At 43.4% G+C, this 21,732-nt stretch overlaps 2 protein-coding genes across 2 annotated transcripts in view; both read left to right on the top strand.

Moving 5' to 3' along the window:
- Window positions 1-1,622: 1,622 nt before the first annotated feature.
- On the top strand, window positions 1,623-7,719 carry CRLS1 (cardiolipin synthase 1). Its single transcript, XM_030021964.2, has 7 exons — window positions 1,623-2,192; window positions 2,561-2,698; window positions 3,319-3,448; window positions 3,932-4,017; window positions 4,445-4,513; window positions 4,848-4,939; window positions 6,529-7,719. Exons 1-7 carry the CDS (start codon window positions 1,797-1,799, stop codon window positions 6,614-6,616), a joined length of 999 nt encoding a protein of 332 aa, XP_029877824.1. The 5' UTR covers window positions 1,623-1,796; the 3' UTR covers window positions 6,617-7,719.
- A 756-nt stretch (window positions 7,720-8,475) lies between these two features.
- COMMD1 (copper metabolism domain containing 1) overlaps window positions 8,476-21,732 on the top strand; it is an 83,540-nt gene continuing 70,283 nt past the window's right edge. The window contains exon 1 of the mRNA XM_030021966.2: window positions 8,476-8,717. Coding sequence (XP_029877826.1) covers window positions 8,517-8,717 — 201 coding nt within the window. The 5' untranslated portion in view covers window positions 8,476-8,516. The remainder of the gene's footprint in view (window positions 8,718-21,732) is intronic.

Genomic DNA, 21,732 nt, shown 5'->3' on the forward strand with positions numbered 1-21,732 from the left:
CAAGCTTTATAGATTTGAAAGAACATGTTAAACTGCTCAATGCTACCTTAGTGTGAATCTACTTCAATATCTAATTTGAAGGATGGGATGCTTAAGAGAAAACTAAGCAGCTGTAGCACTACATATGAACTCAAGTGGCAAGCAGCCTGCTCTTTCCAGGTTGTGTTTGCTCATGAGGGTAACTGTGGTTAACGGCTTTTTTTTTTTTAATGGATGAACTCTCTGTCTACATGTGCATACGGTAGTTGTCATCTGTCTGTGAGAGCATTTGGGCAGCAGAGGAGATGCACCTTCCTGCAAACTGGGAGTTAATCCTACATGAGGAGGCAACCTATTCTATCACAGCTAATGGGAAGCAGGTGTTAGATGTTGATTTCTTAACCTTTGCTAGCAGCTTACTGCAGAGTTTGGGGTGGTTTTGGTTTGGTTGGGTGGGGGTTTTTTGTTTTCTACTTTGAGAAGATTTCTTCTGACTTGCACAATACAACCAGGGCATAACAGGTAGAGGACAGAACTGGAATTTCTGCCCTCCCTGCTTAGTGTCACCATGTCCAGGTGTGGGTGCTGAACTTTACCAGGTTCCTGTCAAACTAATACTCTGCCTGTTGAGGTCCCTCTGGATGGCAGCAGGACCCCCTCCCGCCCCAGCCCCGGTGTATCTGCCACTCTTTTGTGTCACCTGTGCCCTTGCTAATGGTGCACCCTGCCCCAGCATCCAGGTCATGTTCTTCTAGTCCTGCCCTTGCCCTCCCCACGTTTAAAAAATAATTATTAAAAAAAATATCTAATTGAGTCAGTGGAGGAATTAATAAATTAAGTCATACACATTTTAGCTACTCTTTCTTGATTCTTTCAAACAGCTGCGGAAGAGGTAGAGTTAAATACCCTACATTCGACAGGTTGGGGTTTTTTGTTTCTCTTGGGTGGGTTTTTTTGCTTTCGTTTGGGGTTTTTGTTTGTTTGTCTTTCGGTTGGTTGGTTTGGGTTTTTTGTTTGGTTTTGTTTTTGTTTGAAGAGCCTCCCTTTGTTTTGCTAGTTATTGACTGTTGTGTGTAATTAAAGCTGATTGAACACCTGGGCCTCAAATCTTAGCTGGATGGTAAACTGATGCCAGAAACCTGAAACATACCAGCGTCCCTGGGCGTTAGGGAAGGTGGGCAGGAACAAGCCTCAGACGCAAACAAGAGATTGCACCCAGAAAAGTAAATTCTTTCTCCTTGAGCTAAAGTAAACGTGGGCGAGGGAGGGAGGGCGAAGAACAAGTACGCAGAACAAGAGACTTCTTAAGTCCTCTCAGGAGTCTCTTACGCTAAAGCAAACCTTCACCTTCCTCCGTTAAGGGCTTGCAAGAGAACAGCTGGAGCAAAAACGCGCGGCCCCACGGAGCCGCCCTGCCATGCCGCCATAGGCGCCGCCGTCCGCGCCCGGGGGCCCCCGGGGGAGACCCTCGGCCGGCAGGTAGGTAGGCCGGAAAACAGCAGAAAAGCGGGTTTCCCCTTATTTCTGCTCACAGCTGGGATTTACTTTTTAATTCGGCCGCCGGGGGTGGCAGCCTGCCGTAAAGCGCGCGGCCCGGCGGCGAGGGGGCTGCCGTAAAGCGCCGCAAAAAGTCGCGCGTCCCCCCCACCCCTCGCCGCACACGCACAGCCCGCGGCTCATACCGTGTCCCCGCGCCCCCCCCCCCGCCGGTCTGTCGGGGCGGCGGATGGCGCCGGCGGCGGCGGCGGGAGGCCGCTCGCTCCCGCGGGCAGGGCCGCAGCGCGCGTAGGGGCCGCGGGCAGGCGCCACCCCACACCATGCTGGCCGCCGCTTGGCTGGGCAGGGGTTTCTGGGGGCTTCTTCGCGGCGCGGGGCGGAGGCGGCCGGGCGGCGGCGCAAGGCCTCTGGCCGGCCGACCCGGGGCGGTGGCGACGGCGGAGGGGCGCGGCGGCGGGGCGGGCGGCCGCCGCCATGGCAACAGCGGCGTCTTCTGCCTGGCGGCGGCCGCGGGGACTCTGGCGAGGCCGCGCGCGGCGCCCGCCCTGCGGCAGCACCAGTGGCTGCTGCGCGAGCCCCAGCGGCTGCTGCGCGCGCCCGCCGCCGCCTGGCGCCTCCTCAGCGGCGGGAGCGGGCAGCGGCGGGCGGGGAGCGGCGGGGCCGGGCCGCCGGAGCCCCCCCGGGAGCGGCGTGTGGCGGGGCGCTACGCTGAGCTGGTACGTGACCGTCGGGGTCGGGGGTCGCTGACGGGCTCGGGGGGGCGCTTGTTACCCCGGGGGAGGGGGCGCGAAGGTCCCGCTGCCTGCGGGCCACGGATGTCGCGCCCGACTTTGCAGCCGAACGAGGGCTTTTGGGGTCCCTCGGTGGCGGGCGGCGTAACCTCCTTTTGAGGGCTGAGTTAATGTTTAGTAGTAGTTCGAGGCCGCGTCCCTGTGTCCTGCGCAAAGGGCAGGTTGCTCCCAGGAACTTGCGAGGCTTTCTGGCCGGTCCAACTTCAAGCGCCTGTTTGCCTCGCTTAGTTCTGCTGGGCGCCAAGGTCGGGTTTGCCTTCCCGGCCTGAAGTTTTTGCCTTCTTGCTTTACAGTATGAAAACCCCTGGACGATCCCAAATATACTCTCGATGGCAAGAATGGGTTTGGCGCCAGTTTTAGGGTATTTGATCGTTGAAGAAAACTTCCGTGTTGCGCTAGGTGTCTTTGTTTTGGCCGGCGTAACGGATTTGGTATGTCTACGTCAGTTTGGAAATACTTTGGGGATAGCGTGGGTTACGGTGATCCCATTGACGTGCATTGAAATTTAGACTCCCAATATAGAATGGAAATGAATAAAACAGATCCGTTTTGATAGTCGTTGTTTTCTAGTAACACTAAACACATCCTTTGCGACATTGTGAAGGGAGCTCGCAGGTGCCCGAAGGGGACTTGGTGCTGGTGGAGCAGTGGGGGATGTCGGGGTTCCCTGACCGGCCCTGGGTGGGCATTGTCCAGTCAGTGCTTATGCATCTAGTGATCTGTTGACATGTGCAGGTGTACCCGCTGCACCCATCATGACAATAGCAGCGTGAATTTTAGAACATCAGATACCTCTTTTCTCTCTCTTTTTTTTTTTTTTCCCCCCCTCTAAATAATGAGAATTGAGTATGTTCAGAGGCTTCCAGAACCTGGAATGCAGTGTGAAAAAAACATGATACAAATATCAGCTAACAGGTATCATATTTCATCTTAGTTAAACTAGCTGTATTATATGATGTCATTCATGAAATATCTCTGTAACAGTAGCATATATAGACTATTTTTATTCTAAGTTTTCTAACAGAGAAACATTGAACTTTGTTTTTCCTAGCTGGATGGATTTATTGCACGAAACTGGGCTAATCAGAAATCAGCTTTGGGAAGTGCTCTTGATCCTCTGGCTGATAAAATTCTCATCAGTGTGCTCTATGTGAGCCTAACTTGTGCAAATCTTATCCCAGGTGAGAAAATGTCAATTCCACGTACTATATAAGGTAAAGCAGCTAATTTTCTGTATAGTAATATTTCTGTGTTTCTGGAAGGAAAACTTGTGTATCTCTTGGAACTCTTGCTTTGTCAGTTGCACTTTGCTATGTGCTGCTATTAAACACTTAAAAAAACAGCCCCCCCAATAGACTTCACAGAAAGCATATGCTGCCATATACAAAAACAACTGTCATATACTGCCATTTTCAAATGTAGCTTCTTTAAAGCAATAATAGTTAGTAGCTATATGAAAGATTTTCTCATAGACTGGATTGTTTTAAGACTTCAGATTAAACCCTTTCAGAAGTTGTGTTAAAAATCTTCAGTCACGCATAAAACCTTGTTCAGAAGAATTTGAGAGTGGTTATTTCTTCTTGCTTCATATTTTGTGTTCATTTGGTTTGGTTTTTAATGATGGGCGTGATTTTTCACTAGATCCTGTTGGCTTGGTTTTTCAGTTTCACTTACTTCTATGATTATTCTGAGGGATGTAGCGCTCATTGCTGCTGTTTTTTATGTGCGATACAAAACTCTTTCTCCACCGGTAAGTGTATAGCATTAAACAACATTGTATGAACGTGTAATCATTTTATTTTTATTAAATCTTCTGTATTTTTACAAGCATTAAAAAAATGAATAAGCCTTTAACAAAGTTGTAACCAGGAGATTTTCATCTTGAGACTTGAGGATTGCTCAAAACTTGGGTGGATAGCCTAAGATGTAATGCTGTGCTTGTTCTTTTGCCAGATAGATATGTAAGCAGAACAGTATTTCATAAAATAGGTTTCATAAAATTGAGTCAGAGTACTGATAACTTTTTTTCCTGTGTATGATGTGTAATAAATCATATAAGAGCGGTAGCAGTATGATTCTTTAGTGCTACAATTGACTTTTCTGTATCACGTGAAAAGGTATATCAAATTGAATATACTGAATTGCCTTTTTTTTTTCCTCTTTTCTCCCCCTCACAGAGAACACTCAGTAGGTATTTTAACCCCTGTTATGCTACTGCCCAATTAAAACCAACATTCATTAGCAAGGTAAGAGTAGTAACTCGTTACAAAAGATAACCCCTCAGTACTTGGGGTGGTGTGTTGTAGTCTGGAGGGAGGGGGCTGTTTACTACTACTGCTGAGTGCAGTTTCAAAATAGTGCCAGCTAATTTGGAGGCAACTTAAATCCTGAAAGATTTTCAACTATACTGACAGAGCACATGCTAATTTCGAGTGTGTAAGATGCTTCATTAAAAGAGGTTTCTAAATAAATTTTGTGTATACAGACTAAGACTTAAACCAGTAATAAAAGTGTATACTGGTATTCCTTGCATAGTACATGTCTTCATTTTGGTCACATTTCCTGTTTTGCTTTTATCAGATGAATACAGCAGTTCAGCTAATTTTGGTGGCAGCTTCTTTAGCAGCTCCTGTTTTCAATTATGTGGACAGCATATATCTGCAGACATTATGGTAACTTACCTCTTCACTTTTTTTTCAGATAATTTAATGTACTCCTAAAGAAACTGGTAATTGAGATTAATCTAATTGTGTGGAACAAAAAACCTGTGCCCAGATGATGTAATAGACCCATCTGCCTGAATTTTTACACATTTATTCTTAACTGATGCAGGCGCTATATATTCATTGGCGCTTAATTTACTATAGAAGCAAAAAGTAGTCAAATGAAACTAGTTAAGATCCAGGAATAATAGCTAAGAAACAAGTCTTCAGAATAGACACAGTGTACACAGGCAAAGTGTAAATTCAGATTAATAAAAAAGAAGGGCATGGGAAGAAAGGCTGCATGGATTCTTTATTTGTTCATGCCGTAAGTGTCCTTGAAAAAGCAACCTTGACACCAGGGTCTAAAAATAGACGGGAAGTGTTTTCTTATATTTGCTTTATATTGTACCTGCTATCTTGAAATCCAGGTTTCCGAAGCCTCTTTGAAAAGCACCTGAAGAAATCGGTGATTCCTGCTAGACTATAGGAAGGAAGGGGAGGAATTGAATGAAAACAGGCATAGAGGAGCATACTGCCTTAAATAATGGCTGTTCCTTTCACTGGTGTCATTGGAGATCTGAACTGTATCCCAATCTGAAATGTAGCAGGTGTTACAAGTGCAGTTATTTCTCCTGAGCAGTTAGGTAAGAGTTCAGAACAGAGGCTGAACAGCAGATAGCAGAGTTACTTAGTAACTTAGTTTAAAGCAGTGGAAAAACAACTGTTATTTGTCTGTTAGGAAAAAAACCCAACCAAACAAAAAGAAAAAAAACCCAAAGCTTTTAAGGAACCAGGAACCTTGATCTTAACAGTCAATATGGTTTTTCATCCTGTTGGAAAGCCAAATCTAGAATTACATCTGTTAGAGATGCTTACCTTGCTGCTTATCTGGGACTCTGAGAGAGTTACCCTGTTGTGAGAAATGTTGGGTGTAACTTACCAGGGTCCTCTCTAAACACTCTCAAAAATGACCTGGATGAGTCTGGCAGTGTGTCCAGGGAGGGGCAGAGCTCTAGTGGTGACTCACATCTGAATGGTGTCAGCCTTTGACACAGAGGAACACTGCTAATTTAGAAATATATATATGGTTATTACCCAGCGTCTGGGAAGGGAACAAAAGGGGCCAAAGCTGAAACTTGGGCTTTAGCTTTGGAACTTGGTAAAATGATAAGTTCAAGTCTTTTGAGTCCTCCCCAGTCATACTACCAAGGGATACTTTCTCCCATCAGTCAGTTCTCAAGCTGGTAAAAATGATACAGGGTACAAATACTGAAACAGATCTTTTGTCTTCCCTTCTCTAAAACAAGTGCTAATATGGTAAAAATTTGGCCTAGTATGCAATTACGCTGAAACATGCTACTTAGTGCTGGATGGCAGTTCCTTTGTTTATCTAATCCTCCACTTGGCGCTGAATTTCAGCATATAAACTGTAAACTGCATTTCTGTAGGACATAGTCCTTGACTGTGTTGTGAAAAATAGGGAAGACTCTTACGAATAACACTTTTTATTATTGTACTTAGACTCAAATGACTTACAGGAACTATTTTCCCCAAAGGTGCATCACAGCTTTCACAACGGTGACATCTGCGTACAGCTATTACCACTACGGCCGAAAAACGGTTCAGGTGATAAATAACAAATGAAGTATTCCTGGAAGGACCGTGTCTCAGCAGTGTGGTGTGCTTTACTGCCGAAGATGGTTGTATTGCAACTGAGTTTTGGGTCAAGAAATCTTGTTTTTCTGCTTAAACCATGGCATCGCAATGAAGTGAAGTTTGAACATGTACTGTGTATATATATAGAGAGAGACTTTTCAGTGTATTTTTAATTTGTTTAAAAATAAGGTTGTTTACAAAAACAAATAAATAATATTCTTAAAGACACAGGTTACTGGTTGCTGCCACGTGCATTCTGAATAATTTTATACTGTTTTTGAAGTCAAAATATGCACTCTTCACTGGCTTTTTTTGTCATCTTTGTGCAAGGCAGTGAGTAGGCTGAGATCTGAGAAGAAAAAGCAATTATAAGAACAAGTTTGTCTTTGTACTTCAACCTAAGTAAGTAGACCAGCATTGCTCATTAGGACTTAATCAGCTTGCAGCAGAAGAAAGTATGTCATCGAGGAACAGTACCTTCAGAAATTTAAACTGGAGTGATGGAATTTTTACTTCATAATCTGTGGTGATACAGATGAGCCATGAAGAGTTACTACTCTGCTCCCTTTTCTTTTTAAATGGGAGCAGTGGTGAACTGTATTCCTCAGAGAAGAGTTTTGAATCTTGGAAGGGTCAGCTGTGCAGTGAAGAGTTTGTACCCAAATGGAGTTACATTTCTTATACTGTATATTCATTTCTAGTGATTGAAGGGAACTCTTGTATGTCCAGGTTCTTTAAAGCTTCTAAAGATGCCGTTTAATCTAAATACCGTGGGAGAAAAAGGACATTTTAAATGTCCAAATGGATGGAGAGAGTGGAAGAAACCTTCAGATGCATGTACTGTCAATTCTTCTGTACCTCTAGCTTCAAGAGGTGTGCGCTGTGATCCCCCTCAGGCAAGGGCAGTTTGCACGTGTTCTTTGCCTGTCTCCACTTGCAAAAAGATGCAGAATAAAGAACTAGGCAGAACAGATCATGTTGATCATAAACTTAGGTTTTATATTTTATCGAGCAACGTGGTATTTCTTGTATGTCATAAAAAAGAGTGCAACTATGAAGGGCTTAAATAATTAAAATTAGGTGGTAAATGATACTGTTGTGTTATTAGCAGAAGATTTTTTGTAGACATCTCTTGTGAGAGCACATGGTCTCTTTTGTGACTGCGCATGCTTGTATATATGAAGCATTTTAATTTTTTTTTTATTTAAACTTGTGTGGAATGGTGGACAGAGAAAAGACTTGATTTTTATTAGTACCTTTTTCTTAACTGTTCCCGTGTTTTGTGGTCTGCCCTGCATCTTGCAGCAAAGGGACGGAGAGCAAAGCCTGGGGAAGTTTCCTTGAAATATTGGAGTGTTTAGTGAAATGGAGTACTTTTTCTTGAAGAAACAGTTTAGAAAGCAGAAATTTATTGTACCTAGTGAGGTCATTGCTGTTCGGGTTTGGTTGGTGGGGAGTTTTCTGCATGTTTGGGTCCCCCCCCCCCTTTTTTTTTTCCTTTTTTAATCGCAGATACCTTTGAAACATTGCAGGGGCGGGAGGAGTGCTGCTCAGCGGGGATGCCTGTCGTTATGCCTGGCCGTGGCCCCGGGGCGGGGGGAAGAAGTTAAATGCACGCTCGTGGTGGGGGGTACCCCCTTGGATGTCTGTGTAACGTAAAATTCGCCTGGATGGTAGAGCCACGGCTTCTTCCGCTTACGTGTTGGGTGGGTGATAGTAGCGATTAGCTTGCTAAGAGCGCGGTCCGTCTCACCCCCGTGAGAAAACTCGGTCGTACACGCGTGGGCGCAGACGGTGGGGGCGGGCGCGGCGCGGGCTGTCTCCGCGCGGCCGCCGTACCCGTAGCCGCGAGCGGGGAGGGGCCGCCGGCGGCCCCGCCCTCTCCGTGATGGCGGCGCCCGAGCAGCCGCCGCAGCCGCCGCCGCCCGAGGGCTCCAAGCCCCTGAGCGCGCTCCTCGGCGGCATCGCCCAGGTCGCCTACTACGGCAACGCGGACATCACGGAGGAGCTGCTGCGCGGGCAGCTCTACCCCGAGGCGGCGCCGGAGGAGTTCCGCGCTCTGCGCGCCAAAATGGGCGGCCTCCTCCAGGTAACGGCTGCGGAGGGGGAAGGGGCCCCGGTCTGGCGGGAGGAGGGGGGTCTGCCCTGGGGGAAGCCATTTCATCGGCTTCCCCGCCTCTGGGTGTCTGGCCGCCCCCTCCGCACCAGGATCAGCCGGGGCGGGGGGAGCCGCGGGTGCTGCCGCGGGAGGGGGCGGTGTGGGGGGTGTGTGAAGCCGGCCGCCTTCGGCGCGGGGCTGCGGCTGTACCGGGCGCTTCTGGTACAGGCCTGGCGCCGGGACAAGGTCCCGAGGGCAGCCCGGCCCTGCCACGGCCGGGAGGGAGGGAAGGGCAGCCCGGCGTAGGCTTTGTCCGCGTCCCTTCCCGCTCATCGCACGGCGAGCAGCCGGCCGGCGGTCGGGCGCTTCTTTCGCGTCTCCTCAGCAGCAGGAGCCCCTCGGGCCGGTGCGCTGGGAGGGGCAGAAGGCGACCCTCGGTTCTTAGGCTCGCGGAAGGAAGTATCGCTCCTAGAGAAGCTCTCGGGGAGAGCTGCTGTCCAAAATACAGCTGTGTTTTGGGAAGAGCATCGCCAATCGGGGAGCAAGCTGTTTTAAATAGCAAGCAGAGTTCGTTTTACGTGTGAGAGAGGGGGAGGTGTTTTTCCTCCTGAACGGCTGGTTTTTGCTCTCCTGGGAGAGAGCGGAGCGCGGGCGGCGTCCCGGCCCGACGGGCGCGGGTGTCCGCTGCCGCCTGCTGGTGAGGTCCCCGGCTGCTGGGCAGGATTCATGAACTTGGTCGGCGGTGTTTTGGGGCGCTCCTGTCCGGAGAAAAATTACCTGAATGCAGTAGCGTAGCTTTAGCTGGATAATTCTTCACGCCCAAACCCCCGTATTTAGCAGTGAGCTTTTTATGTTGTCTTTTTCCCTTTCTAAAGTGTCGGGTTTTTTTACATACAAGTAAAGCTGCAACACGTTTGCTTGCTGTGCTTTCCCTATCACCACACGTTATTTTTACTGCATGCTATTTGTATTGCTGAAGATCATCGATCTGTTTTTCAAAACAGCATCTTTTAAATTACTGTTCTCTAAACAATGCTCGGGATTACCTTGTGTTAGTCCGTAAGATGAAAAAAAGGTTAGAAATTTTAAAAGGAATTGGCTTTGGTTGTGTTGTCCCTCAATGGGGTTCATTTACCTGGTGTGCAAGCCAATAACGCACAGAGTCGAGGTATTTTCAAATTAATCTTATTGATGCGCGTGAATGGGTGGGTGCCTGTCTCCAGACAGCACACCTTTGTCTCAACAATTCCCACATTTGTATATTTAAGTAATATATATTCATTATTATTTCCAGGAACTAATGGTTCTTTCTTCTTTGCCTCTCGTGTAAATTAGTGCGCAGACTCTATCTTCTTTTGAGTAGGTGGTATCATTTGAGTAGGTTGTCAATGAGTCGGTGGTTGCCATTTCCCCGTGTAGGAATTACGTTTTACCTACTTCTTCCCTAACCTTGGCAGTTCCAAGTGGTTCTTCAAGGTTTATTGACCAGACCACAATCCGTTACCTTCTCTGACATAAGCATTCTATCTATCTACAAAGCTCCATTGTCTAACAGTTTATTTCTAAACCCTAAATCATGATTAGTTATTGTTTCCCTATTTTAAATATTAACTGATGGGGGCTGTACACAGGACTTCATCAGTTCCCTGGTTATTTCAATCATATTATACATATTAATTGATAACACTTGCTTTTATCTGTGTTCTTATTTGTTACACGGTCAAAAGTAAGTGTGCATGTGCTTTTTAAAAGAAAAATTACTGTCAAATGTCCTTTTTTCTCTCTATTGCTGCTTCTGTATGAGGAGTCAGTATGTTAGTGCAAACATGCACGTTAGCCCAGCAGATGAACGGTTAACTGCTGCTTTAAATGACCGAATCATTAAGTGCAGTGTCACCAGATTCAGCAGAGAACACAGCTTAGTCTCTCATAATTATGCTGTGCCCACAGCGCTGTTAGCAGCAGCCTCCCTCTTTGTGGGTCAGGTAAGGAACTGCATGTGTGAAACATACCGCTTCAATTAGATATTTCTTTATTGTTGCTCATGCCTGAAGACAACCACCTTGGTGGGCAGAGCAGTCAGATCTGCCACGTGTTCTGCAAGATGCGGTACGCCAGTTGGGACGTATGTTATTGCCAAAATGGGGGGTCTTGCCCCTTTCACCCCATCCACTGCCACTTCTTACCTTTTGACAGCTACAGTGCTTTCTGCAGCGCTCTGTGAACTAAGAGTTTTCTGTAGGATTACTGAATAACTCAAAGGGAGGAAGAAAAAGAGAATTACTGCAAAGTTCCTGACTTTAAATTGTCTCATGACAAAGATCTGATGAGCATCAGAGATGATTAGAGAAGACGGTTGGGACTACATAGCCAGGGGTGAAGGGGAGCGGGAAGCAAGATGTGCTCTTTCTTCAGTAGCAAGCTGTTTTGTTGGCATATTGAAGTAAGCTGAAATCAATGGCTGTTGATATACTGAGCAGTGAACTAGAGTTTCTCAGAATTGGACACACTGCCTGTTCTCTGCTCTGTTTTGTGAGGTGATGGTGACCCGCATTACCAGAGCTCAGGAATCAAAGCCCGGTGAGGATCAGAGTCCGAATCCATGGCTGAAAGCAGGAAGTTTTGAGTTCTACCTGACAGTATCACTGAAAAAAAAGATGGCTTTTTGCGGTATCACATTCTTTTAGAAAAAGAAACTAATACTCCCTATATTCTTCCCCCTCCCTGTGTATTCTGGCTGATATTTCAACTCTTTGCTGTAGGTTCCTGTTCAATTCTTGATTTGCTTTTCAGGTTTATTTTAAAAATTAGCTTCCTCTCTAAATCTGCCTAAGCCAAATTTTACTGTGATATCCATTCTCCCCTGTTCTGATAGTAATTTTTCAGACCAATGGTTATATCCTTTTCTTCCCCCCCCCCCCACCTGTTTTTCTTGGTGCTATTTTCTGAGGTGCTTTTGACTTACCTTACAAGAAACACAAGTAGTATTTTTCTAGTTATTTCAATGCAGTACTGCAGTACAGTAACTTCAGATAAATGGTAACTTCATATGACTAATTATTGGATATTTACCCATTGTTGTAATGTAGGCATATAGCTTAGGAGAATGGTAATATTTTGGGGAGAGGATATCACATTCCCCGTGTGCTGCTTTAAGAACTAAAGCTGGTAACAGCTGTGGTCTTTGAAGTCATGCCTTCCAATGTAAATTAGCACCTTGCTGTTATCAGGTGTGTCTCATGGTCTTCATGGCCACCACTCATCTAATCTCCTTATGGACAAAATTGCTGGTAAATAACCAAAGTTTATGCAGTTCAGCACACTTTAAAGTGGAAGTTTTGAGCTAAGCAATACACAAACTACTTTGTACAGACACAACTTCATGTTGAGTATGCATGGATTTTGGGGTGCTTATTTCTAGTGGGTGACTTAAAGGAAGTAACACCTAAGTCCTGTGGATACTTGCAGGATCTCGGTTCTAGAGCATTTGAAAAAATCCCTCGGCTTTCTGGTCATTCTGAGGGCCCTCTCTCTTTCACACTTCCCAATATGGGGGGAAAGGTTGATATTAGGGTTGTGCTTTGGAAGTAGGGAGGCTTAAACTTACTTTCCTCTTCCTCCATCTACCTACTGGGAAAACCCATTGTCCTAGCTATTATTTGTGATACCTCCTTTTCAGTTCTCACAGCTAGCCTACAGATCTCTGCCTCTTGCATAAACTGACTTGTCTGAAGCCATCACCCAGTGATACGGTGTGAGCTGTTTCTTTTTGTTTGAACTATGTGGCAGGGGGAGGGGAAAGTCGCCTTGACCCTACAGGTTGCTTAACTAAATCTTCAAGCAGCTGAGAACTGCCAAACACATAATTGCATGCTTCAGGGAGTTGTCTGGAACACTTTTAGTAACTGAATTTAAATATGGGAGGTTTTTTGCATTGTATTGTATTTACTGATAACAGAAAACTTCAGAAGTGTTTCTCTGTGCTTATAACATCTTAAGTCTTTGGACACGCATCTTGGATGCTGGTGTCTCCCCAGCACCTGAAGGAGCCAGCTCCACTTGAAGATCTGTGTTGTCCCTTCGTTGTCAATTGTCACATGAATTTCTGAGCAGATTTCTTCCAGTCTAGATATTTAATTAATTGTGAAAAATCTGCATGATTAAAATGTTAACAGCAATGTTTGTGTTATCTTTTTGTGGTTTTATTTTTTCCTTCCTCCTCTGGGTGCTGGAGGAAGGGGAGAAAACAGCAGAATAGCAACAGAAAGTCAGAGTACTTGTTATGCAGCCATTTCCCTTGAGTGCAGTGATCTGCATCTGAAGTTCAGAAGAAGACAGGTAACTTTTATGTCTCCATTGATGATAATACCTAATTGCACCAAATACATTATTTTGGGAGGTGGCCATACTGTTTATTTTCAAATAGCTCATTTAGAAGCCCAGGTCCTTTGTATGGCCAATATGGAAAACATTAGATGTCTTCTGTTGACTTTATATGGAATGTAAGCACCTGAATTGGATGGGATGAAGAATGCCTCGTTTCTGTCTCTTGAGGATTTTATTTCTCTGACACCCATCTTCTTGTTGGTTAGAAGCAGAGAGATTCATTGCCCTTGTGACTTAATTGCTGTAGTACTTCATGTCTTCTAAGTAGTAATCATAGGTCTGTACCATAAACCAACCACCTGCTTGTATTAGAGCTGAGTACAAATAAGGTAAAGGACTTTCCTGTACCCTCCTCCATTCCACCTGTGCGAAGCATGGCACCAGTGAAAAGTATGGAGATGAATAAGGGCCACAAAAGTATCATATTTACTGCAGCAATAAGTATTTAAATGTTTATTTTCCTCTGGTTGTGTATAGAGTAGTCCTGGTTTTGTATTTATGAAAGATGTCATTACTTCTTAGAGCTGTTTCCTTTCCTGCCCATAGATCCACTGAATGTGCATGAATCATCTGACCTCTTTCTAATTTATTTTGTAGAGAAGTCACGTTACTTTATTAAATTTACTTTTGTTTAAAGTCTCATTCCTTGTGTGGAATATCCTGGAAGGTAGAACAAAGCCCAAGGAAGGCTGGCCCTGGAGAACTGTACCATTTCGGTGTTCTGTCAGTTGTTTTTTACCTTCTGCCTTCATATTTCACAGCCTCCTATCCCATCAGGATGCAAAACATTGAGAAACTGGGGGAGATGAGCTTTTGCAAATTATCACCCCCAGCTTTTTTTGTTTTCAAATACTTCTTCATCCTGATTAAAATACTAAATTTGTCTCCTCCTTACATAAGTGTAGTTTACTGTATTAGTTCCACTGGTAATAGTTACTTTACATCTGGAAGTAATTCCACTGTTTTCCTTGTGGTGGCAGTAGGCTACTGGATTTATTGAACGGGATCATTTGCTGCTGTGTTGGAAGTGTCCTGGTTCGCTCTTCTGCTTCAGAACGATCTGTACCTTGGCTAAATGACAATAAAAATTTCGGCATGAGGAGCCTAAATATTTTATTATACTTGCTTTATAAGTATTTATTTTCACAAATACTAAGGGTGTCACCATCAGTAATAAACATACTGGTATGTCATTGGTAAAATGTTAATCAGAGTCTATGTTAGTAATACGTGAGAAACAAGAGCTTGATATCCAACATATAAGATGCACCCAAACTCTATGTGTACCCTTTATAACATTCACTAGCCCTTTTCCATCGGTGGTTTTCATTAGGAATCGTGCTGATATTTCTACCAGATTTTTCTGATGACTGTGATGTTTAATTTCACTGTTTTTCAGCCAAGAGGCTGATGGCACTGTTGTTATTTGGCTCTGCTGTGCCACTGGCACACATGGTGTATGTAAGTCCTGTCTTGAAGCTATTTCTGTATTGTGAAATGCCCAGCGATTTCCAATTATTACTTTTGTTTGTGCATTCGGAGGAAATCTGTTGAATAAGAAACCTTTTGATCAAAATCTGATCTAAAGGCTTGTGGGGGAAAACTCAGTGCCACTAGTGGATAAAAGTGCTTGGTGTGTAAAATGCTCTGGAGTTGCACAAGCAAACTGCGGGTGCTGTGGAGGCTGCTTAGTGCCGTTATCATGGGCTGTCCCTAAAGACTGTCACTCCCCTGCTAGGGACTGCAGTCCTTTGCCTATGAAGTTGCTGCTGTTACCTAGAGAGGACGTCCCAAAGCATTACTCCCCCTGCTTGAGAAGCAAAAGACTATTTGATCTTCATAAAAGGGGCCTGCCCTTAGGTGAAAAGTCAGAGCAGGAAAACGGTGGTAGGGTTCACTCAGTTGTGGAGGATAAAGGCCTTTGCATCTTCTTCAGCAGGATTTCTGCTGACAGCCGCTGGTATGAAATAAACAACTTCTTACATTTTCTAATAAGGGAAGAGAGTTGCCATTCTTCCCTCTCCCCACAAGGATGCCTTGTGATTCCTTAAGTACGCGGGCTGAGTCGTGAACTCTTGAGTGCTTTGCAGTTGTCCAAGCTTCTGCAGGGCTGAGAGGCAGAACAGCCTCGGTCTGAAGACAGGTAAAATCATTTGGGAAAGAGTTAACAGGAGAGAGACTGCTTGCTTTCTGCCATTTAGAATTGCAATTGTGCATGCATCTTTTACTAACCATTTACTAACTAAAAAGATAACTCAACTAAGCAGGCTTGTTCTTCTCAATTCAGGTAAAAGGAAACAAGTTGCATGTAAATTAGTATCAACAAGTACTGTGTCCATATGAGGTGCTTTCTACCCAAATAAAGCGTCCTTTGTAGTGCTATACCTTTCACTCCAGTGAATGACTGTACTAATTATGAATAATGGCATTTGTTATTGGGCTAGGCAAAAATACACTAACGATAACTTTGCACAGAATTTTGGGAGAGAGGGAATGTCTACAGTGTTACAATTGGACATACATGAGAAAATTGTTATCCCGATGTTTGCCTGGAACAACTAAATAACAATCCTAGTTTTTTGTTTTTTAATTCAGCAAAACACCACTGTTATATAGCTCGCTAATCTGAACACAGACACCTCTACAGTGTCTGGTGTTGCAGCACCCGTTTTCTCAGTTATGAACCTACAGTTATTGCTTCTTTTTTTTTGCCCTATTTCAGCATTGTCTTAGGAGGGTAGAATATTGAAGTTTACTGGAACTAGCACCTGCTGTGTTGTGGTGATGAAAATGTTCATGGATAGTGCCCCAAAGCATTCTTATTAGTTCTTCCAATGTGAATTATTTTAGATTTTAGGTATGTGCTTATGCAGTCAGTTCAAATAAGGACTGGTGCGGCTGGCAGCTGTGGGAATAACACAAAGTAAAGGGGGAAAATTCTTCAAAAGAATGAACTGGAGAGGAAGGTTGGCTGCAGGATGTTACGTAGTTGAAGAACATTGACAGGAGCGGTAAGATCAGTGCTTTGCTGCCTAGAGCAGCAATTTATTGCTTCTGTGTGTCAGCTAGAAAGAACAATGTACCTGCATCATTCTGGATTTTTTTAATACTCCTTTTTTTGTGATTTCTCCAGTTGCAAAACTTGGCGTTTATGTTGTTAAAGCCTTTCATATTTGCAATACTGTTTTCGTTGCTGTTGTAATTACTGAAGAGATGCGTAGAAGGCGATGTTATGGCTGGTAGCTGCGTGATGGTATTCTGCACTGTGAGCAGATCTATATGAATTGGGCTGTCATTTAAACAATGGGGTGTGAGCAAGGAATCCGCACCTCTGCATTACAAACCTCATAGTCTTCCTAGTACTGTGCAAGTACAAGTGCAAATCCTGAAGGCAGGCAGAAACAGGAGGACTCCCACTGTTATAATGTTGTTCATTTAATTAGTAGTATTTTTTGTAACTCAAGCATGAGATGGAGGTGAAAGGTCATTACCTAACAAGGCCAATCCAGGACTCATTTCATTTGAGATTGTAAAGTGCCGATATCCTATAACTGTGCCACTTCAGTGAAAATGGCTTACCTTATGTTTAATGGTTTACTTGATCTTTTGTGTCATATTATTTTTTTTTTGTTCTTATCCACAGAAAAGCAGTAAATTAAAATAAGTCGGCAGACAGGCATCACTGATGTATAATAGGTGTGGTAAACTCTGTATTGCCCAAATGAGAAGCAAGTGTGTCTCTGTTTTTCCTCAATTACAGTGTTGATTATATCTGTGCAAGTAGAGATCTAGTTGCTTTGTCCCAGTTGTGGAGGTGGGGGCTGCCCTATCTGTTCTGTCTAGAGCAGGCAGGTCAGTGCCAGCTCTTCATGTTTATAATGACTCTGCATTACCTCTTAGTTTTAAAAGGCCCTACTGAAAACCTGCTAATTGTCTGTTAATGGACTTCCAGAACAGCGTGCTGCTGAGAAAGTTGGATTCCCTGGTGGTTGGAATGCTTTGTATGCTGTTGCTTTCCCTTCTCGCGTCCAAATGTATGGTTCAGTTTGTTGCATTTGTAGAAGTTCTGCCAGTAAGTAGTATTTTCATCATTAATAACACCAGCCAGTTTTGGATGCACTCTTTATTTCTCGAAAAAAGCCCCACACATGTATGGTTAGGATAAGTTACATGTGTGTATATATGTGTGTGTGTGTGTGTGTGTGATTAGTGTATTTTGTGTCTACATGTGTGTGTATGCACACACATGCATAGAAAGGCAAGTATATTGATTATGCTGAAATTCATTAGTCCAGTGTGATGCCTGCAGTGTCTCTCTTGACCTTAACAAGAGTCTGCTCTGATTGAAGACTACGGAGTCGGATCTTGCCTTTGAAGTTCTTTACTACAAATTGAACACTTCTACTATACTTAATTAGTATTCATCAAACACATGCTGTATGGAGTATATTTGAAAAGGGAAAAAAGACTCCCTTAGGCTTCATGTGTAGTTTCATGCCTTTATTTCAGTGTCACTAATGCTCCATTCCCTATTCCCCAAAGTGTGGGGGGGAAATGCTGAAGAGGGTAATGAAGTTCACTGCCATCATGTCAGCACTGGTGATTTTCTGGACTAGTATGAGTTGTCTTTACTCTTTAAATGTGGCCTATGAAAAGGGGAGGACTTAAGTTGTCTCTTCAATTTGATGCATAAAGAAGAATTAAAAGGAAAGGAAAGGCTGTACACTGAAATTATGTTCTTTATTATATGATACTTTTAAAATTGTGTCTTACAACTGGTGTGAAGGAAGATTAGTGCTTGCTCGCTCGCTCCAGGAGAGTACTGATGTTGGCAATGGAGTAAAAATTATTTTTCTAACCTTGCTGGTCTCATGTGAGGCTGCCACACAGCTGAGCAGATAATACACTTCTTTCTTTCTTAATACACGTTTTTTTCATTGCAAGTAAAGATTAATCTTACTAGGAAAAAAGACTAGTCAATGGATCCTTTACATTGGGGTGAGCATAATCTCCTCTGCTAACGTATACATCCTCATTTCAGAGAAAGTTCAGAACAAGAAGAGAGCAACGGAAGGAGCTGTTAATGCATCAAATAACCAACACCCTATCAAAGATGCAGAGCTGTGGCATTCACTTGCACCACTGAAGTTCACAGCTCACCTACGAAAAGCACATTTGGATGACACTTAGAAGTCAGCCTTTTTACAAGCTGAATATCTGGAGTTTTCCATTCCCAGTAATGCTTAGCAGCTGCAGTCTTGGTATGACGTACATTAGTTTTTGTAGCAACTGGATGCAGTATATCCAACAACTTCTAAAAAAAAAAAAAAAAAAAAAATAATAAAAGCTGACAATACCAAAAACTTAGAGTGGTGAAAATGCTGTGTGGCTAGAATTATTCCATTTTGCAGCTTGTCCTCTCTGGATTTCTTCCAGCCTGGTGACCGAGTACGATGGAGCCTTGAACTCTTCAACATATTTGGATGACATTGATTTTTGCAAGACTTTATTATTTAATTTAATTTTAAAAAAAAAAGCATTACTGGCACAAAATATCAGGTGCTACAATTGTTACATTAAGTCTTTTGTTCATTGATGTTTTAGTCATTGAGCCCCATGGGGCAGACGTCAGGTAAAAACCTCTGGCAACTTGAGCCGCAGTCTGAATGGCCGGTCTGGTTCCCTCTAAGTCTCCCTGGGTGGGAAGGATTCACTGCAGCTTACTGAGAGGCCTCCAAGTTCGTCCCTAGAGGATGACTGGCTTTAGAACAAGATGAAGTGAGTGATGTTTTTTAAAGGCAGAGCCTAAAATATCTTAATTTTTAATTTTGTGTTTATCATTATAAATATAATTATAAATATGATAATGACATGTTTTTACCCAATATCTTAAAAAATTAAAAAATTATTAATATATGGAGTAAGTCAGAACTGACTAGAACATGGATGGCCTCCATTGTGAAGGATTAGGAGTTCATTATTGGGAAAACCAAAATGGTTTCTTCTTTTGGGGCATTTTTAATGTATTCTGAACACCTGAAGCTTAGGCACAGTAGGTTTTCCATAATTGTGTTCCATTGTATATAGTAGTCATATACAAGGAAACTAAATCTTACAAATCATACAAGGAAACCAAACCATCCTACACTTCTTTTAGCCACCCAGTGATTTAAAATTGCACTGTTTGAACAAAGCAAGTGGGATTTACCTTTCAGTTTGCTTACAGTGCACAAGCACCTGTTTATAGCTGATAGCCCAAGATCTAGTTCAGAGTACTCAATCTGTTATAAAGTTGGTAGTTTTATAGTTGTATAGCAAGCCTGTGACTCCTTCCTTCGCAGCTCCCCGTGGAGTTTGGTTTCTGTTTATCTGCTCTCCTTGAGGACTCTGTGTTTCACTTCTAAAGGTGACAGTGATCTTGGAATACGTTTTTTATCCCTCTAATTCTTTGGCATCTTCTATATTTACCTCTTAACAATGCTGCTGTGTGTGTGATTCTACAGAGGTAAAAATAGATTACAAGGGAATCTCACTGAAAGAAGACATAAAATATACTGTGCAGAGCAAATGTGAAATAATAGCCAGCTTGTCCAAACAATTTTTAGACCTGAATGTTTTTCCTCATTATTTTTTAATATTTTTTTGTAATTATCTCATTTTGCATATGTTAATGTATTTCTGAAAGCATGTTTTTCATATCTGTCCCTCTCCCCTAACAATAAAAAGTGGCAATGCAAATATAGTTTGAGTGAAATTCTGTGTTTTTTCCAAATAAGGTTAGATTTTTTTTCTGGTTGAGATGTTTTGGGATCTCTGCCAAAAGATTCTTACCTCAGCTTGGTGGGTAGTTTTTTTCTTTCTTTGCTGTCTTTATAAACCATGATGCCAGGATTATGAAACATGTTCTGAAGATATATGCAGACACTGAAGTAGTATCTGTGTAAAAGGCAAGTAAGCAACAGGCATTTTTACTCCTTGTCTGACATTTACACATGGCTTTGTTGTCTCTCTCCAGACTGGCGCATCAGATGTGCTGTTCTCTTATACTCTTTTTGCCATTTCTGGTTCAAGAGTAGTTTATATTCTGTTCTAACAAGCTGTTTGTATAAGTACCCTTTAGTTTTCCGTGGTCAAATACAGCACAAATATTTTATACATTTGAATTAGTTGTGATTTCTTTTGCTTTTTTTGTTAAACTCAGTGTTTACCTTTTTTGAAGTGAACAAAATGTTTGTAACTCCCTTTTTCTGTGGAAGAAATGGCACATTTAGGCAGTGTGCTATTATTTTAGTAGATGGTCAGATATTCATATGGTACTCATGCATACATGTTTACAAGATATGTATGCACATATACAGAGATAAGAAGAGAGGTCAGAAACAAGTGCCCTTCTAACACCATTCAGTGACACACTTAGCTTTTATACATTGCCTAGGGTGAAGATGATGAGCTGTGGTTCTGAGGTTGGTTGGGGTCTTGCAGTACGGCCCTATGGTTTGCTTTCCAGTGTTAACGGGTGAGATGTGCGGGTCGCCTGAGCTGTGCTTTACCGATGGGTCCTCCAGAGGCTAGAGGTTGTTATGCTGCGCTTCAGACCTCCTGAGACCTCTGAGATGGTCCTCTCTTGAGGACTCTAAGGAGCCCAAAGGCACAAGCGGCTGATGCAACTTTGCAGAAGGACTCTTTGCCCATCGGTTACTGGATATGTCTCCTTGTACGCGAGTACCCGTGTATGTGCCTCTGTTTTGTGTCCATTGTATAAAGTCTCCTGAACGATCAAAAGAGAGGGATCTGGCTCTGGCTTGTTGTGAACCAGGTTAGAAGAGTGTCAGTTCCTTGCTTGGCAGGGGGAGTGCTTTTGTTCACAGGATTCATTTTATGACATGTCAGGAAATCTATAAAGTCTCATAATGAAAAGAAAGCACTAGAGAAATTTTCTAGTGTGTGTGGACAAATGGTAGGGAGTTTATTGAATATGAGTAGCCCCCAATTCGACTAAAAGCCAAAGAAAAGCCATGGGGAAAAATTAATTCAATTGTTTTTGAGGGCTTGGGCTGCAGTGTGTTGGAGCATTTGAGTGCTGAAGTTTTTAGCTGTTAAGGCCTGCAATGGTGAAAACTAAAGCCAGATTTTTTTCGGCACAATACCGTTTTCACTGGTAGCGTGTGTCTGCAAGCTCTGCAAACCACTGTCGTGCATGTGCGGCTCTCAAGAGCAATGCACGTTGTCTCTGGAGGCACAGGAGTGTGGACTTGTTCCTACAAGCTCGCTGGAAAACCTGATTACTTGGCCAGCTCTACTGATAGATGACGATCAGGAGCCTAACCTGATAGAAATAGAGAACCCCCTCTGGGGTAATTAAAGGGGTCATTAATATTTGATGTGATTCTATTGGAGGGTACTTTCAGATTGGTATTTTGGCTGTTTCAGTAAGTCTTTAGCCTTTTTCTCCCAAAAACCATTTATTAGATTTAGTTCTAAGAGCATTTTTGGTACAGCAAATAGTACTTAAATCTTCAGGGGAAAGCGAGGGATGGTTTCTTCTGACCTCCCTGGTTTGGGCTTTGCTCCCAATCAAGTGTTGTTTTCCAGCACCAGGTTTGGAGCGGGGACCTTTAGT

The sequence above is a fragment of the Aquila chrysaetos genome, chromosome 8 (assembly GCF_900496995.4).
Source record: "Aquila chrysaetos chrysaetos chromosome 8, bAquChr1.4, whole genome shotgun sequence".
In the NCBI taxonomy this organism is placed as follows: Eukaryota; Metazoa; Chordata; class Aves; order Accipitriformes; family Accipitridae; genus Aquila; species Aquila chrysaetos.

Coding starts and splice junctions, on each gene's coding strand:
- CRLS1 (XM_030021964.2), top strand. CDS start 1,797: ATGCTGGCCGCCGCTTGGCTGGGCAGGGGTTTCTGGGGGCTTCTTCGC. Junction 2,193..2,560: donor CGGGGCGCTACGCTGAGCTG/GTACGTGACCGT, acceptor CTTGCTTTACAG/TATGAAAACCCCTGGACGAT. Junction 3,449..3,931: donor TTGTGCAAATCTTATCCCAG/GTGAGAAAATGT, acceptor TTGGTTTTTCAG/TTTCACTTACTTCTATGATT.